Genomic DNA, 19211 nt, shown 5'->3' with positions numbered 1-19211 from the left:
CTACAACTTTAGAAATATATTACAAATAAAAACTGAAATAACATATTTACATGTATTCAGACCCTTTACTCTGTACTTTTTGAAGAACCTTTGGCAGCGATTATAGCCACGAGTCTTCTTGGGTATGACACTAGAAGCTCGGCACACCTGTATTTGGTGAGTTTCTATCATTCTTCTCTGCAGATCCTCTCAAGCTCTGTCAGGTTCGATCGTGACCGTCACTGAACAGCTATTTTCAGGTCTCTCCAGTGAGGTTCGATCGAGTTCAAGTCCGGGCTCTGGCTGGGCCATTTTCCTGTTAGAGGGTGAACCTTCGCCCAAGTCTGAGGTCCTGAGCGCTCTGGAGCAGGTTTTTAATCAAGGATCTCTGTACTTTGCTCCATTCATCTTTCCCTTGATCCTGACTAGTCTCCCAGTCCCTGCCTCTGAAAAACATCCCCAGAGCATGATGCTGCCACTACCACCATGCTTCACTGTAGAGATGGTGCCAAGTTTCCTCCAGACATGACATTTGGCATTCAGCCCAGAGAGTTCAATCTTGGTTTCATCAGACCAGAGAATCTTGTTTCTCATGGTCTGAGTCTTTAGGTGCCTTTTGGCAAACTCCAAGCGGGCTGTCATGTGCCTTTTACTGAGGAGTGGCTTCCGTCTGGCCACTCTACCATAAAGGCCTGATTGGTGGAGTGCTGCAGAGATGGTTGTCCTTCTGGAAGGTTCTCCCATCGTCACAGAAGAACTCTGGAGCTCTGTCAGAGTGACCATCAGGTTCTTGGTCACCTCCCTGACCAACGGCTTTCTCCCAGCCCTAGGAAGAGTCTTGGTGGTTCCAAACTTCTTCCATTTAAGAATGATGGAGGCCACTGTGTTCTTGGGGACCTTCAATGCTGCAGAAATTTTTTAGTACACTTCCCCAGATCTGTGCCTCGACGCAATCCTGTCCCAGAGCTTTACGGACAATTCCTTCGACCTCATGGCTTGGTTTTTTGCTCTGACATACACTGTCACCTATGGGACCTTATATAGACAGGTGTGTGCCTTTCCAAATCATGTCCAATCAATTGAATTTACCACAGGTGGACTCCAATCAAGTTGTAGAAACATCAAGGATGATCAATGGAAACAGGATGCACCTCAGCTCAATATCGAGTCTTATAGCAAAGGGTCTGAATACTTATGTGAATAAGGTATGTTTTTTTTATAATTTTGCAAACATTTAAAAAACTGTTTTCGCTTTGTCATTATGGGGTATTGTGCATAGATTGTTGAGGTAAAAAATACATGTAATCCATTTTAGAATAAGGCTGTAACGTAACAAAATGTGGAAAAAGTCAATGTGTGAATACTTTCCGAATGCACTGTATAGCGTAAGTTATTGATAGGAAACCTACAGTATATGACTGCAGTCCTCTCACATCTGAACTGTGCAAAGAAGTCTAGATGATCAATGTAATTTAACTACATAATAATACTTAATGCTGGTTAGTTTAATCAGTTTAGAAAATGATTAATACAGTGTAGTAGATGAAAACAACAAAAGACAGGGTGCAAAAATATTTATTGCTAATAAACCTGTTGTCAGTTGGTGTACATTGGCTGTATATTTACAATAGTAGAGTACAGAGGGAATGGCATGTGAGACAATAATCCAAAAACACTTAAATAAATACAAAGAGATTGCCACTGAACAAGACTACATACAAACCAACTCCAACAACTCATCCTCCCATACAGCTGGACCAATAAGATTACAGAGAAGGAAAACAATTATATAAACGTATATATTTATAGTATAATCAGCAAATCCCATCCATAATGTATTTATTCAGCAGTCACCTTCCAGGGGTAATTTAAAAATGTTCCTATGTTTCAGAAAACATATTCTATGATGTTAATATTAATCATATACAAGTCAACAACTCAAGACAATGGAGGAGCAACATCCAATGTAGCAGATAGTTTACTTGTACAATGATGCAGGCAAACATTTTGTTTCCATAGCTTGTTTACTGAGCCAGACAATCTGTGCTGAAATGATAAGGGGGTGGAAGGAAGAATTAACATGTGAATACTGACCTCACCTAGCATAATACGCAGGCCTGAAGGCAAGATTGTTCCTACGGTTTGCTTATGTAAGTAATTATTCCATCAATATGTAAGTAATTATTCTGTCATTATGAAGTTGTGTTTAGCCATTACAACATTACACTTATTCCTTCGGCTATTCACACAGACTAAGGAGTTAAAACAGTAGCTTACACAGCCATCTTTTTTAGTGTATGCATGATAGATGCTTCATTAAAAACAGTACAGAGTATTTACAGTAAGACATGGCGCTGAAAACAAAAACAAACAAAATGTCACAGTAACTGAAGTGCATGGAATGTTGAGTCTAGACATAAAATTCAATCTTCATACCATGTTTTTTTAATATACGATGTGTGTGGTGACCAGTGTGTTTCTAAATAAGTAATTCCCGAGCTAAAATATAGTGGGCTTTCTAAACATGCAGCAAGGTGGGTGGAGCGGTTCGACGCAGGCGACGCTGTCAGAACTCCTTAGTGTCTTTGTCAAACAGATGGAGTCGCTGCTCGGCAGTCAGCCCTTCCTTAAGACTCTGGAGACAGAGAGAGAAACAGAGAGACAAAAAAACAACTTAATGACCATGGCCAGGTTTAATTGTGACTTTAATGTGGACAGGACTGAATCATAAGGGAAGCAGATTGATGCAAACAGAGAGGAGTATCATCAGTGATCCACACAGAGACGTGCACTCATTTCTCTCCCTGGTTAAAGTGATATTTCTCTGTAAGGTCCCAATGGCAGCAAATAAAAAAAAAGGTGCTCCCATTCAAACCCACTAACGATGTGTGATTTTGGCATCCTGTTCGTTGTAGTCTGGTTGGGTAAATTACCTAAAGGAGAAGGGTAGGCCTATAGGTCCTCAGGCAGCCCTAGCTGTCCCAGGGCATGTCACGAGCCACAGACTGAGGACAGAAGGGGGAAACACACCGGCATGTGAGAGTAAGAGGTGAAACACACCTCACCACACTTACCAGGTTTCCTGACACGTGTTGGTACACTTTTTTCTACATCTGATAGAACCATTCTAACCCACACTGAAATAGATGCACAAAGGGATTGTTTCAAGGTTTTAAGAGTAATATAACAAAACTGTTGCATCCTCATAGGCCCAATAACCCACCCAATAAAGTACATTCACATGCTGGGGAAGTAAAAAGTTGCAGTGTAATGCAGTAGTTAACCAGAAGGTGGCAGTGTGTCACAGGCCAATGGCACTTGGTTCCTATTGAACGGTTTACATACACAACCTTCAGCTGTGGGAAACTTCTCCTCTACTGTGTAAATCACTTTAAGATGTCTTACTCTGGTGTTTAGAAGACGTACCTTTGACCTCATGGTGCGCTCTGAGCGTTTTGCGGCAGCAGCAGCCATCTTGAGAATATCAGGGTTGCTTTTGGACTTCATGATATCTGATGAGATAACAGACAGCTTCTTTAACGACAAGTCATTTGGAAAAAGAGGCTAGTTGCAGCTTCTGAACTGTATACTATAGACGCTACTGTAATAAATAGTCTTCTCTGGCTGCTTGTTGAAAGGGGGTCAGTGTGTTGCCGGTTGGAGACAGTCTGGACTATATTTGACATTAGATCATTTCTTATGTAAATTCAGAGACCAAATTAAAATATTGAGGCATTGTGGCACATTGGTCCTGACTGATACAACAACCAACCAATCAAAAGGTTGAGCGCTCAGAGGTTATAGTGCTATGTGTAAGGAGAAAAATGGTCAGTGTTCAGGGCAACGGTATATATCCCAAATGGTACCCGATTCCCTATATAGTGCACTACTTTTAACCAGGACCCATAGGGCTCAGGTCAAAAGTAGCACACTATTTAGGGAATATGGTGCCATTTGTAGCACACATATGTAGGGAATAGGGTGTCATTTATAGCACACATATGGAGTAGAAGGATAGAATGTCTTCTATATTCCTACCGTATCCTCCTGCCCTCTCCACATCCTCCAGTGAGGGTTCCCCCAGTGCCTCGTGGGCCAGCTGCAGCTGCTCTCTGAGCCTCCCCAGGTCTCTCTCTGCTTTGGCCTTCACGATGCTCAGCTCTGTGTAGATGTCCTTGTACTTGTCCGTTGCATACTTCTTATCCTGGCGGGATGAAGGATGCATAGTTTAGGATGGTTGGGTGAGGAATACAACCTCAGCATTAAAAAATGAGAAAATAGTATAAAATACATTGAAAAACTATAAAAAGCGGTTGTAGATAACTTGGGTCTTGGGACTTACTCTTTGGGCGACCTGGAGTTCATCCTTCAGAGAGTTGATCTCCTGTTTCAGATACTGTACCTCCGACTCCTTCACCCTCAACATCACCTGGCAAGGAAGAGGAAAACTGTAAGATTCAGTGGCAAATTTCAGCTGTGCATAGAGCAATGTACCCTTTTGACAAACAGGAAGAGTTCAGCTAACTTCAAATCAAGTCCAATCTTGGGTTCACCTTGAGAGGAGCTTACCTCTAGCTCGTACAGTTCCTTCCCATGTGTGACGTTGCAGGTGTCTCCACCCCCGTCTTCAGTCGCCATAGAGCGCATCTTAGTGATCTCTGCAGCTAGACGGTTGTTCAGCTCCTATAGACACAAGGCACATTACGTGTCATTGTAAGTGTGAGGACTATTTCAGTGTGCGTGTGTGCCTGGGTGTGTGTGTGTGTGCACCTGGTTGTGTGCGTTGAGCTCCTGGTTCTCCCTCTGACACTGTCTGAGGGCCTGTCTCTCAGCCTCCAAGGCTTGGGCCAGGTGGGCGTTCTCCAGGCACTTCTGAGAATACTGCTCCGACAGCACCTCAATCTCCCTTTGGAATGAACACAGTTCCTCTCTGCAACACAGAGAGGGGGGGAGAGGGAGAGAGAGAGAGAGGGAACACAGGAAAACACTCGGTAAGTCAGACCATACAGGGCAAAACACTCACCCAATCAATACCATACCTTTATATTTGTAACACTCAGGAAACTCAACCAAAGACCATGCTGAGCTCTCTTTTCCCTCATAATAGCTAACCAAAGGAAATAGTAGCACAGAGCATAGAAAACTCCTTCATTTTGTAGGGTGAGTAGGAAAACGCCTTGTAAGGAGCCAGACTCCAGTACGGAAGGGGGAGCATTACAGAAACTCCTTCCTTCATATTTTAGTTCTGGCCAGACACTGGAGTGGTGCTTCAATGTATCTAGAGTCTAGACAGACCAAGCCAGACTGCTCCTAATCAGTTCCTTAATAAAACACCAGACAGACTGATGAAACGCCCTTGGCCTGACAGAACTGGAACTGTGTGTCTGTAATTCCAACCTTGGCAAGATCACTAGCCGCCACCGCAGTTCCAGGTTGCCCTAGTTACAGCAGGCAAGGCACAGCCAGTCACATTCACATACTGGCTTTGCCCAACCTTTCATTCCCATGGCCCTGGGTTGGGTTTGAACTTCAATGAAAGAGACGGCATTGCAAAATGAAGTTATTTATCTTGAATATCCCCATTTTGACAGATGAACAACTTTCCCCCAACGCTGTTTTGCTGCTCAAACTGACAGGAAATAAAAAATTTCATAATATGCAATGATAGGACATCTGCAGTTACACCTGTGACTGAGGTGAACTATGTGTCATATGATCTCAGGCACTTTGCAGATTGGGCAGGTGAGGAGAAATACCTTCACACGTCATCACAACTAATTATCAGCCCAACCCGCATAAACTCAGAGACCTCTTCATAATGAACAGAGCCTATTTTCATTGACGAAAATAGGAGATTGTCGAGAGGTATCGAAAGAAATCCAGAGAATATACTTATGACTGTAATGTAAAGCTGCCAATTTCTCATGTCTCGACCGCTACGTCTGGAAGTAGCGCACGACACTCGCCCAACAGTTTCCCTCCCTCCAAGCAGGGCAGTATAAACAGAATTGTCTTGTTGAGCCCAACACACCTACAGTAAAAATCGTAATAGCAGATCAATGTTTTTGAAACAGCTGAAATGTATAGACTGTTTCCTTATATTTGAGACATGTTTTTATTGAGTTTTTATCTGAAATTGCAGTAACAAAAAACAGAACTGTCAATGGTGCTTGGCTGGCTGCATAGAGCCATATAAAACAGCTGATCTAAACTCCCCAGTGAATTACCCACGTTTTCAGTCAGAATTTGCTTTTACCACATGTAAGGATTTGCATGATATTAATAAAAATGAAGCCTGGTTTGTTCTAATGGGGGTAAGGTAGGTCTACTGTACTTTTACATCCGTGTTCGAGGGCTAATCGCTCATTTTTAATGGGCTAACGTTACTTGATGAAGCATGCTGTTTAGCTTTACCTAGCTAGCTAGCAGTAACTGTGCTTTTGTCTTAAAACTAAAATGTTATGAGTGTATGGACGAGAAAATAAACCCTTTAATTGTCTGCACATGCTTGTGAATCGTTGCATTATTCAAGAGTATAATGTGGTGTGACTGCATTATTCAAGTGTGTAATATGGTTAAGACAGAAACTTGCTTGCATAGCTGAATAGTTTGTCAAAAGCATGCGTACTGGCTAGAGGCTATAGTGGGATATTTACAGTAAATTTTAACTGCAGCCCCCGAAACCTCTCTCGGCACATGACATTCCTTTGCTAATGTAAATTGAAAGTTTATGAACATTATATGTAAATTGTAATCTTGTTGCGCTGCCTATGCTACAACTCTCGTCAATCTTAATAGGCTCAGAGACTCGGGCCAACTGAAATGATTGAGCAGCTGATTTAACTTATGAGGAGATCAGCAGTAATTTTTGCCGTCCCATTTATACCACTTTCTTGCCAGTATACCCCTTTATATACACACACACACACACACACACATATATATATATATATACACACACACAACAAAAATATAAATGCTTCATGCAACAATTTCAAAGATTTTCCTGAGTTACAGTTCATATAGGTAAATCAGCCAATTGAAATCAATTCATTAGGCCCTAATCTATGGATTTCACATGACTGGGAATAGAGATGCATCTGTTGGTCAAAGACACCTTAAAAGTAGGGGCATGGATCAGAAAACCAGTCAGTATCTGGTGTGACCACCATTTGCCTCATGCAGCCCGACCTCCTTCGCATAGAGTTGCCATCGATAAAATGCAATTGTGTTCATTGTCAGTAGCTTATGCCTTCCCATGTCATAACCCCACCACCATGGGGCACTCTGTTCACAATATTGACATCAGCAAACCGCTCGACCCCACACAACGCCATACACATGGTCTACGGTGGTGAGGCCGGTTGGACGTACTGCCAAATTATCTAAAACGACGTTGGAGGTGGCTTATGGTAGAGAAATGAACATTGAATTATCAGGCAACAGCTCTGGTGGACATTCCTAGTCAGCATGCCAATTGCACACTCCCTCAAAAGACATCTGTGGCATTGTGTTATGTGACAAAACTGCACATTTTAGAGTGGCCTTTTATTGTCCCCAGCACAAAGTGCACCTGTGTAATGATCATGCTGTTTAATCAGCTTCTTGATATGCCACACCTGTCAGGTGGATGGATTATCTTGGCAAAGGAGAAATGCTCACTAACAGGGATGTAAATACATTTGTGCACAATATTTGAGAGAAATAAGATTTTTGTGCATGTGGAACATTTATGGGATCTTTAATTTCAGCTCATGAAACATGGGACCAACACTTTACATGTTGCGTATACTTTTGTTCAGTCTACATCTCTTGCGTAGCCGGCACTGGGGAGGGGTCGGAACAAGAGACATAAAAATGATACTTTGACCCCGTCCTTGTCATGGTAACCTGACAGTGACGTCATTGATCAAAGTTCTAATTCCTCTAGCAGAATGCACAGCTTTTATTTCTTCACATCAACAACCGTAAGTTAACTATTTTTAGCTTGCTGGCACTGGGAAGGGGTCGGAACAAGAGACATAAAAAAAAAAAAAGATACTTTGACCCTGTCCTTGTCACTGCTTTTATTTCTTCACATCAACAACCGTATGTTAACTATTTTTAGCTTACCATACTTGTAAATCATTTGTAAATAATTACCTTGTAATGTGTTAATTTTATGCTCATGCATCCTTATTTCGACACCAAATCCACCACTGGTGTGCGTGGCCAAAGAGCTTCATTCTCATGTCATCCAATAAATGTAAATGCCAGGAGTTTGCTAAACAGCACTGGCACTTGGATTAGAACTGGTGCTATGATCAGATGACATGAAAATAGAGCTCTTTGGTCATGCATACCAGTGGTAGGGTTTGATGCCGAAATAAGGATGCATAAGCAGAAAAGAACCCCATAGTTACTGTAAAATATGGTGGTGGATATTTGATGGAATAAAAAAATAACTTTTACAAATGTTCGTAATATCCAAATTGGTAGTTACAGTCTTGTCCCGTTGCTGCAACTCCTCTATGGACTCGGGAGAGGCAAAGGTTGAGAGCCATGCGTCCTCCGAAACACGACCCTGCCAAGCCACACTGCTCCCTTAACCCGGAAGCAAGCCGCACCAATGTGTCAGCGAAAACACTGTCCAGCTGGCAACCGAAGTCAGCTTGCAGGCGCAAGGCCCGTCGCAAGGAGTCGCTAAAGCGCGACGGGACAAGGAAATCCCGGCCGGCCAAACCCTCCCCTAACCCGGACGACGCTGGGCCAATTGTGTGCCGCCTCATGGTTCTCCCGGTCACGGCTGGCTTTGACACTGCCTGGGATCGAACCCGGGTCTGTCGTGACGCCAGCCTTAGACCGCTGCGCCACTTGGGAGGTTGATCTTTGATATTGTTGGGTTAGGGCTCCTGAGTGACGTGGGCAGTCCATAAGTGCAGAGGAAGGATATCAAGGATCTGGAAAGATTCTGTATGGAGGAATGGTCTAAAATCCCTCCCAATGTGTTCTCGAATCTCATAAAACACTTTAGAAAAAGGCTCATGCCGTTATCCTCACAAAGAGAGGTATTGAAAGGTATTGAAAACGGGTGCCAATAACTTTGACCCATATCTTTTTGAGAAAATAAATTATTACTGGTTAATACAAATATTTTCTGAGAAATTGTATTACCGTAAATTCCGGACTATAAGCCGCAACTTTTTTCCCAGGCTTTGAACCTCGCGGCTTAAACAATGACGCGGCTAATATATGGATTTTTCCCGCTTTAAATTTTTTTCTCTCCAAAAAACCACATTCTGTGACGTGCTCAGTTTTTTGGCGGCATGAAGCTTTCATTAGACCAATGAAATTGCCGAACGGGTTAAGGTCAAACAACTTTTGTTTACTGTTCAGATTAAATCGAGCGCTCTCAAACTTCCCATCATTCTGATTACGGTAGTCAGTTGTCACCCTCATCATGACAAAGACACGGAGAAATGCATATGATGCAGCTTTCAAGTTGAAGGCGATTGATCTGGCTGTTGGAAAAGGAAATAGAGCTGCTGCACGGGAGCTTGGTCTTAATGAGTCGATGATAAGACGTTGGAAACAGCAGCGTGAGGAATTGACTCAGTGTAAAAAGACAACTAAAGCTTACTGCTAATTTTTAATTTTTTGTTACAAGCCATGTTTCGTTAAAGCCTATTTATTTTTGTTACAAGCCGTGTTTTGTTAAAGCCTGTGTAAAGTTCATTTGTTTCAATGTACCGGTAGGCACCTGTGGCTTATAGACATGTGCGGCTTATTTATGTTCAAAATAATAATTGTATTAAAATTCAGTGGGTGCGGTTTATATTCAGGTGCGCTTAATAGTCTGGAAATTACGGTAGTTTAAAATAATATAATTTGCCAATTTTTTATGTAGCATACAATAATAACTCAGTATTTGTATTATTTATTTTATACAGTCATTTTTACTAATCTTTACCAAGGGTGGCAATCATTTTGGACCTGGTTGTATGCTAAAGGTTAAGGCAGTTATTCGGGAGCGAGGCGGACTTGAGTCAGTAGTTTTGACTGAAGAAAAACAGTAAACATTGTAAAACATTGACTTAAGTCTGGACTGGAAATTTGAGTCTTAACTCTCAATGAAGACCTGAGACCTGACCTGCTTATTGCGAGTTCAAGATTGTATGATCTTGGAGAGTGTCTTTGCATCGTGTACTGTATATAATGTGCTTGTGGTACTTAGGGGATATGATAACTTGAAGATAATATGGTCTTGGCGATCGTAATGTACTTGTGGTACTGAGGGGACATGACAGTATTGATGGGGGAAAAAAATAAGAAAAAAAAATCGACAGTTACATTTCGGGATATTATTTTTGACGAAATATTGTATCATTTTGACAATATCGCAATATTATTTTAGCGCTAGTTGGCTGTACCTGCACCAAAACGGCAGTATTTTTTCTTCATAGCTTGTTCTCCGTCTTCTTTTAAAATAGGGCGGAAAATACGTTTTCAGCATTTTTACATCGAATCGCAATAAAAATCACATAATCGAATCACAACACAAAGAATTGTGAGAATCAATACATATCATTTCGGCACTAAAGTATCGCGATAACATAGTATTGTGAGGTCCCTGTCAATTTCCAGCCCTACATGATATCTTAACTTACTCGTGCTGCCTGCATATCTCCTCTATGTCTGCGTTCTCCGTGTTGCTGTTGGACTTGCGGGCCTTGTCCAGCTCCTTCTCCAGCTCCGACCGATGGGCGTTCTTCATCGCCTCGATCGCTGGGGCAACCAAAACAAAGAACATTGTTATTGGGGGAGAGCTCTGGCATACCCGGACCATCTGCTAACTAAAAAAACTAAATAAAATCAAATTGTATTTGTCACATGCGCCCAACACAACAGGTGTAGACCTTACCGTGAAATGCTTATACACGCCCTTAACCAACAACGCATTTCAAGAAAAAGAGTTAAGAAAATATTAACTAAATAAACAAAAGTAAAAAATGTAATTAAAAGTAACAATAAATAACTATAACAATGCTACAGTGCCTTGCAAAAGTATTCATTCCCCTTGGCGTTTTTCCTATTTTGTTGCATTACAACCTGTAATTTAAATGGATTTTTATTTGGATTTCATGTAATGGACATACACAAAATAGTCAAAATTGATGAAGTGAAAAAAATAATTTTTTCCCAAAAATTCTAAAAAATGTAAAACTGAAAAGTGGTGCGTGCATATATATACGAAGCTCCTAAATAAGATCTGGTGCAACCAATTACCTTCAGAAGTCACATAATTAGTTCAATAAAGTCCACCTGTGTGCAATCTAAGTGTCACATGATCTGTCACATGATCTCAGTATATATACACCTGTTCTGAAAGGCCCCAGAGTCTGCAACAATACTAAGCAAGTGGCACCATGAAGACCAAGGAGCTCTCCAAACAGGCCAGGGACAAAGTTGTGTAAAAGTACAGATCAGGGCTGGGTTATAAAAATAAAAAAAAATCACAGAAACTTTGAACTTCCCACGGAGCACCATTAAATCCATTATTAAAAAATGTAAAGAATATGGCACCACAACAAACCTGCCAAGAGAGGGCCGCCCACCAAAACTCACAGACCAGGCAAGGAGGGCATTAATCAGAGAGGCAACAAAGAGACCAAAGACAACCCTGAAGGAGCTGCAAAGCTCCACAGTGGAGATTGGAGTATCTGTCCATAGGACCACCTTAAGCTGTACAATCCACAGAGCTGGGCTTTACGGAAGAGTGGCCAGAAAAAAGCCATTGCTTAAAGAAACAAATAAGAAAACACGTTTGGTGTTTGCCAAAAGGCATGTGGGAGACTCCCCAAACATTTGGAAGAAGGTACTCTGGTCAGATGAGACTAAAATTGAGCTTTTTGGCCATCAAGGAAAACATTATGTTTGGTGCAAACCCAACCCCTCTCATCACCCCTAGAATACCATCCTCACAGTTAAGCATGGTGGTGGCAGCATCATGCTGTGGGGATGGTATTCCATTGGCAGGGACTGGGAAACTTGTCAGAATTAAAGGAATGATGGATGGCACTAAATACAGGGACATTCTTGAATGAAGCCTGTTTGTCTTTCAGAGATTTGAGACTGGGACGGGGTTTCACCTTCCAGCAGGAAAATGACCCTAAGTCTATTGCTAAAGCAACACTCGAGTGGTTTAAGGGGAAACATTTAAATGTCTTGGAATGGCCTAGTCAAAGCCCAGACCTCAATCCAATTGAGAATCTGTGGTATGACTTAAAGATTGCAGTACACCAGCGGAACCCATCCAACTTGAAGGAGCTGGAGAAGTTTTGCCTTCAAGGCAAAAATCCCAGTGGCTAGATGTGCCAAGCTTATAGAAACATACCCCAAGAGACTTGCAGCTATAATTGCTGCATTAGGTGGCTCTGCAAAGTATTGACTTTGGGGGGGTGAATAGTTACACACGCTAAAGTTCAGAATTTTTTGTCTTATTTGTTTCACAAGAAAAAATATTTTCCATCTTCAAAGTGGTAGGCATGTTGTGTAAATCAAATGATCCAAACCCCCCCCAAAACTATTTTAATTCCAGGTTGTATGGCAATAAAATAGGAAAAATGCCAAGGGGGTGAATACTTCCGCAAGCCACTGTATATACAGGGGGTACCGGTACCGAGTCAATGTGTGGGGGTACAGGTTAGTCGAGCTAATTTGTACATGTAGGTAGGGGTAAAGGGACTATGCATAGATAATAAACAGCGAGTAGCAGTAGTGTAAAAACAAAGGGGGGGTGTCAATGTAAATAGTCTGGGTGGCCAGCTGGAGCCTTTTGGACCTAGACTTGGCGCTCCGGTACTGCTTGCCGTGCGGTAGCAGAGAGAACAGTCTATGCCCCCCAAAAAAGTGGTAACCGTGTTTTTTAAAGAAAAATCCACTATTTTAAAGCAGAGCCCAAAGACCATGGTAACTCACAATTATGGGTTTGCGAACACAAGTGAACAAAATACTTAATGTTAGCCTGATGCTACTGCTAGCAAGGGACACTCGGCCTATATGATTACTAAGGTGCGAATGCTGATAGCTATCGTAATTACTACTGACCGGCTATGGTAGCGGCAGTCTCCTCGGCTAGCAGCCTCTCCTTTTCCTCGTGTAGGTTTTCCAGCTCTCTCTGGTGTTTCCTCTGCAGCTCGTCGATCACCTTCTGGTGGGAATCCTCCATGGCAGTAAAGCCCCTCTCGCAGGTGGCCTATTAATGGAAGGTAATGTGGGAAAAGTGAGTCCACATGCAACCATAAGCTAGGGCCAAGAGTTTATCCTGCCAGACCATGTGCCATGACTATGAAAAACTCTTGACCCTAGTTATAGTGTATAGAGGACCCTAAAATGTTTTCCTGGACAAGTCAAACTCTGAATCTAGTTAATGCCAATCAACTCTGATCCAGATCTTGTCCAGTTCAGGAAAAACTCCTGGCCCTAGCATCAACCACTGCTGACCATCCATTCATTGACACTGATGACAAACACCGAGCTAGCTACTGCACATTTAGCCATGAGCAACATAAGCATATGGTACAAAGTGTTAAGAAAATAACAGAATACATAATATATTAAAGGAATGCGTAGGCAGCGAGAACGTAATGTGATTGAGAAGGCTGTGTTCTGGTATTCAACCACTGGCAGGTTTTTTAGCTAAGTGAACTCTGGGCCGCTTGCAAATAAAACACCTATTACAAATTTAGTTCATGTCTAGTGTAATATTGTTTGCTGTCTAGGGCGGCAGGTAACCTTGCGGTTAAGACCGTTGGGCCAGTAACCAAAAGGTTGCCGTTTTGAAACCCCGAGCCGACAAAATAAAAAATCTGCTGCTGTGCCCTTGAGTAAAGCACTTAACTCTAATTGCTCCTGTCTGCTAAATTACTAAAATGTAAAAGTCTATCATTTGAAAAACATATAATCTGTTACCATTGAACAAATCTTTGGTAGAATGTAGGAGGTTAAGATGAGACCAAACAAAACAATGGATAATAGGCTGATTCTGTGAGGACAGACAGTGGAATCTGATGTGTCTTCATCGTGAGGTGGCAGGGCCAGCCTGTCTGTGGATTGCCTTTCAGTGGTATAGACCAGAGTTTCCATAAACTCTGTCCCAAACTCGGTCCCGGGGGCCCACCGGGTGTACGGCTGGGCGATAATGTATGCTTTTGTGCGATATTCCAAATGCCTGTATCGCAGAATCAAGTTTTTTTTGTATTTCTCGATGTCTCCGCCCTAACAATGGGAGTCGTTGTCCCAAAGGCGGGAAGCCTTCGACAAACTTAGGTTCAAAATAAGAGCATAGGGTATATTTTGGACAGATTCTGTCGAGAGTGAAACCTCTTGGTTTGCTTCTTTGTCCCAAGCCCCTCCCCTTACCACTCACAACAACAAAGGTGAGAGGTCACTTCTTCCTCTCTGACAAACGGTTTCAACTCGTTACGCGGAGACATTATTTTACTGTAATAGAGATGATAAACAAGGTATGGTTCGAAAGGTTGTTTCAACTCCTCAAATTTCGAGCAGAGCACACTACTAAAACGGATGTACCAATGAACATTAATTCTGGAAATGTAATGCGCAGTACCACATATCGCTAGCAGCCTTGAAATAAAATAAAGATTGTTATACTAGCTATTTAATCTGTGCTTTATAAATGTGCAATAAGCATAAAACAATTATATAAGGAACTGGCAACTTGTTCTCATTCTGAGAAATATGGTAGGCCACTTGATTTCAGCATCTGAACAAAGTGGACAGGCTAGCATGCTGTTCAAACAGTTGGCGACAGACAGGAGGTTGTGTTAATAACAATTAAACTTTTTGGCCTTAAATTTAGAGCTTGTGAAATTATAGTTTGATCCAAGTGCTTGGGCTTGTGCTTGAGAGATTGTTTTTGAGATTGTGTTAATTTTCTATAATGCCTGCTACATTAGTGAATGCGCATTATGCATTGTTCTGGTTCAATTTAAAGTTACAAAAAACAGGTATAACTATTTTGATAAAATAATTCAATTACAAGTGTATCTTATGGTTGTGGAAGGCATGTATTCAGCCTAGGTTCTGGATAATATGGACTTGGTCTTTTACCAAACAGGGCTATCTTCTGTATACCACCCCTACAGTACCTTGTCACAACACAACTGATTGGCTCAAACGCATTAAGGAAAGAAATTCCACAAATGAACTTTTAACAAGGCACACCTGTTAACTGAAATGCATTCCAGGTGACTACATCATTAAGCTGGTTGAGAGAATGCCAATAGTGTGCAAAGCTGTCATCAAGACAAAGGGTGGCTATTTTGAAGAATCTCAAATATAAAATATATTTAGATTTGTTAAACACTTTTTTGGTTACTACATGATTCCATGTGTTATTTCATAGTTTCGATGTTTTCACTACTATTCTACAAAGTAGAAAATAGTAAAAAATAAAGAAAAACTCTGAAAAGAGTAGGTGTGTCCGAACTTTTGACTGGTACTGTATATCGTGAATCGGCCATAAGTTTGAGAAAACGTAGATGAGTTTTAGACCATATCGCTCAGCCCTACCTGGGTGCATATTTTGTTTTTTTCCCTAGCAATACACAGCGGATTCAAATAATCAAAGCTTGGTGATGAGTTGAGTATTTGAATCAGTTGTGTAGTGCTAGGGCAAAAGCCGAAACGTGCACCCAGGGGAGGTCCCAGGACTGAGTTTGGAAAACCTTGATATAGAGAAAGGAGGCTGGGGAGAGGAGGGGGTAATCCTGATCAACACGGCTTTAGAAAGAGCCATTCACAATGCTATTATAATTACAGTGCATGTTTCCACAAGAGGGGATTTGAATAGCCTTCCGACCAGCTCGACCCAAAACCTACTTCCGTCCTCTATTCAGCGCTGCTAATCCGAGTACTCAGTCAACGGTGCTGTCCTATGCTCCCTCTCTAGCCAAAGTCTGTTTTCACAGGGATAAGTCCCCAGTGCTCGGGAAACTGGCCCAGATGGGAATGAACTTTGAGACAGAGTGAGCCAACTTCCTGGCTGGATATACAGTTGAAGTCGGAAGTTTACATACACTTAGGTTGGAGTCATTAAAACTCGTTTTTCAACCACTACACAAATTTCTTGTTAACAAACTATAGTTTTGGCATGTCGGCTGGACATCTACTTTGTGCATGACACAAGTAATTTTTCCAACAATTGTTTACAGACAGATTATTTCACTTGTAATTCACAATTCCAGTGGGTCAAAAGTTTACATACACTAAGTTGACTGTGCCTTTAAACAGCTTGGAAAATTCCAGAAAATTATGTCATGGCTTTGGAAGCTTCTGATAGGCTAATCGACATAATTTGAGTCAATTGGAGGTGTACCTGTGGATGTATTTCAAGGCCTACCTTCAAACTCAGTGCCTCTTTGATTGACATCATGGGAAATCAAAAGGAATCAGCCAGACCTCAGAAAAAAAATTGTAGACCTCCACAAGTCTGGTTCATCCTTGGGAGCAATTTCCAAATGCCAGAAGGTACCACATTCATCGGTACAAACAATAGTACGCAAGTATAAACACCATGGGACCACGCAGCCATCATACCGCTCAGGAAGGAGACGCGTTCTGTCTCCTAGAGATGAGATGAACATACTTTGGTGCGAAAAGTTCAAATCAATCCCAGAACAACAGCAAAGGACCTTGTGAAGATGCTGGAGGAAACAGGTACAAAAGTATCTATATCCACAGTAAAACGGGTCCTATATCGACATAACCTGAAAGGCCGCTCAGCAAGGAAGAAACCACTTCTCTAAAACCGCCATAAAAAAGCCAGACTACGGTTTGCAACTGCACATGGGGACAAAGATCGTACTTTTTGGACAAATGTTCTCTGGTCTGATGAAACAAAAATAGAACTGTTTGGCCATAATGACCATCGTTATGTTTTGGAGGAAAAAGGGGGAAGTTTGCATGCCGAAGAACATCATCCCAACCGTGAAGCACGGGGGTGGCAGGAGGGACTGGTGCACTTCACAAAATTGATGGCATCATTAGGCAGGAAAATTATGTGGATATATTGAAGTAACATCTCAAGACATCAGTCAGGAAGCTAAAGCTTGGTCGCAAATGGGTCTTCCAAATGGACAATGACCCCAAGCATGCTTCCAAAGTTGTGGCAAAAGGACAACAAAGTCAAGGTATTGGAGTGGCCATCACAAAGCCCTGACCTCAATCCTATAGAAAATTTGTGGGCAGAACTGAAAAAGCGTGTGCGAGCAAGGAGGCCTACAAACCTGACTCAGTTACACCAGCTCTGTCAGGAGGAATGGGCCAAAATTCACCCAATTTATTGTGGGAAGCTTGTGGAAGGCTACCCAAAACGTTTGACCCACGTTAAACAATTTAAAGGCAATGCTACCAAATACTAATTGAGTGTGTGTAAACTTCTGATCTACTGGGAAAGTGATGAAAGAAATAAAAGCTGAAATAAATCATTCTCTCTACTATTGTTCTGACATTTCACATTCTTAAAATAAAGTGGTGATCCTAACTAACCTAAAACAGGGAATTTTTATTTGGATTAAATGTCAGGAATTGTGAAAAACTGTGTTTAAATGTATTTGGCTAAGGTGTATGTAAACTTCCGACATTAACTGTATGGGGACACTTCCTGTTGTGACATCACAACAAGCAACACGTGCCCTTTGTTTAGTGTGTGTGTGGCTCATTTCCTGTTTAGTGGGGTGGCTGGTGTGTAGTATACAACTACACTATTGAGAAATTTGCAAACAAAGTGTGGGTCTAACTGGGGGAATGTGCTGTTCAAGGGATGAAACCTGTCCTGCACTCAGAGCAGCCATCTACGACCAAGAGCACTGCTACTGCACAAATACCTGGATACCACCTGTCTATCGCTATACACAACAACAATACAAAGATTATATCACCAGCAGCAACAAAAGACATGGAATAGCATATGTCTTGCATTTCATGTCAGCTGTGCATCCAACTGTGTCGTAAACCTAACTAGAAGATCTACAGGTAACTGCCAAAATAAAGGAAACACCAACATATTCTCAACAAGTGTCTTAATAGGGTGTTGGGCCACCACGAGCTGACAGAACAGCTTCAGTGCGCATTGACATAGATTCTACAAGCGTCTGGAACTCTATTGGAGGAATGCGATACCATTCTTTCATGAGAAATTCCATAATTTGTAGTTTTGTTGATGGTGGTGAAAAACGCCGTCTTAGACGCCACTCCAGAATCTCCCTTAAGATTAAATTGGGTTGAGATCTGGTTACTGAGAAGCCTCTTTCAAAGTCACAGAGATCTCTTCTTACAGTCATGGTAGCCAAAATAATGGGCAACTGGGCATTTTATACATGACCCCGAAGCATGATCGGATGTTAAATGCTTAATTAACTCAGGAACCACACCTGTGTGGAAGCACCTGCTTTCAAAATACATTGTCTCTCTAATTTACTTAAGTGTTTCCTTTATTTTGGAAGTTACATGCATGTTTCTTTCCTGAGGTTTACAACCCATGCCATCTGCTTAGAAAGAGAAAACAACAGCTCTTAAAACTATTCATATACAGTCGTGGCCTAAAGTTTTGAGAATGACACAAATATTAATTTTCAGTCTGCTGCCTCAGTTTGCATGATGGCAATGTGCATATACTCCAGAATGTTATGAAGAGTGATCAGATGAATTGCAATTAATTGCAAAGTCCCTCTTTGCCATTCAAATGAACTGAATCCCCCCAAAACATTTCCACTGCATTTCAGCCCTGCCACAAAAGGACCAGCTGACATCATGTCAGTGATTCTCTCGTTAACACAGGTGTGAGTGTTGACGAGGACAAGGCTGGAGATCACTCTGTCATGCTGATTGAGTTCGAATAACAGACTGGAAGCTTCAAAAGGAGGGTGGTGCTTGGAATCATTATTCTTCCTGTCAACCATGGTTACCTGCAAGGAAACACGTGCCGTCATCATTGCTTTGCACAAAAAGGGCTTGACAGGCAAGGATATTGCTGCCAATAAGACTGCACCTAAATCAACCCTTTATCGGATCATCAAGAACTTCAAGGAGAGCGGTTCAATTGTTGTGAAGAAGGCTTCAGGGCGCCCAAGAAAGTCCAGCAAGCGCCAGGACCGTCTCCTAAAGTTGATTCAGCTGCGGGATCGGGGCACCACCAGTACAGAGCTTGCTCAGGAATGGCAGCAGGCAGG

The 19211-nt window shown here is 41.9% G+C and overlaps 1 protein-coding gene across 3 annotated transcripts in view; it reads right to left on the bottom strand.

Moving 5' to 3' along the window:
• Positions 1-1538: 1538 nt before the first annotated feature.
• Positions 1539-19211, bottom strand: part of LOC115201285 (myosin phosphatase Rho interacting protein) — a 72255-nt gene continuing 54582 nt past the window's right edge. For 2 of the 3 annotated variants that reach the window (XM_029764782.1, XM_029764784.1), the window contains 8 exons: positions 13066-13213; positions 10626-10743; positions 4750-4909; positions 4549-4662; positions 4322-4408; positions 4018-4183; positions 3406-3491; positions 1539-2614 (listed from right to left, as the gene is read on the bottom strand). In XM_029764782.1, coding sequence (XP_029620642.1) covers positions 2546-2614; positions 3406-3491; positions 4018-4183; positions 4322-4408; positions 4549-4662; positions 4750-4909; positions 10626-10743; positions 13066-13213 — 948 coding nt within the window. In that variant the 3' untranslated portion in view covers positions 1539-2545. Of the gene's footprint in view, positions 2615-2912; positions 2985-3405; positions 3492-4017; positions 4184-4321; positions 4409-4548; positions 4663-4749; positions 4910-10625; positions 10744-13065; positions 13214-19211 lie in introns of all 3 variants that reach the window. The other variant, XM_029764783.1, reaches the window with a different exon arrangement.

The sequence above is a fragment of the Salmo trutta genome, chromosome 10, assembly GCF_901001165.1.
Source record: "Salmo trutta chromosome 10, fSalTru1.1, whole genome shotgun sequence".
In the NCBI taxonomy this organism is placed as follows: domain Eukaryota; kingdom Metazoa; phylum Chordata; class Actinopteri; order Salmoniformes; family Salmonidae; genus Salmo; species Salmo trutta.
The sequence above is the reverse complement of the archived record's forward strand: the minus strand, read 5'-3'. Positions and strand labels throughout refer to the sequence as shown.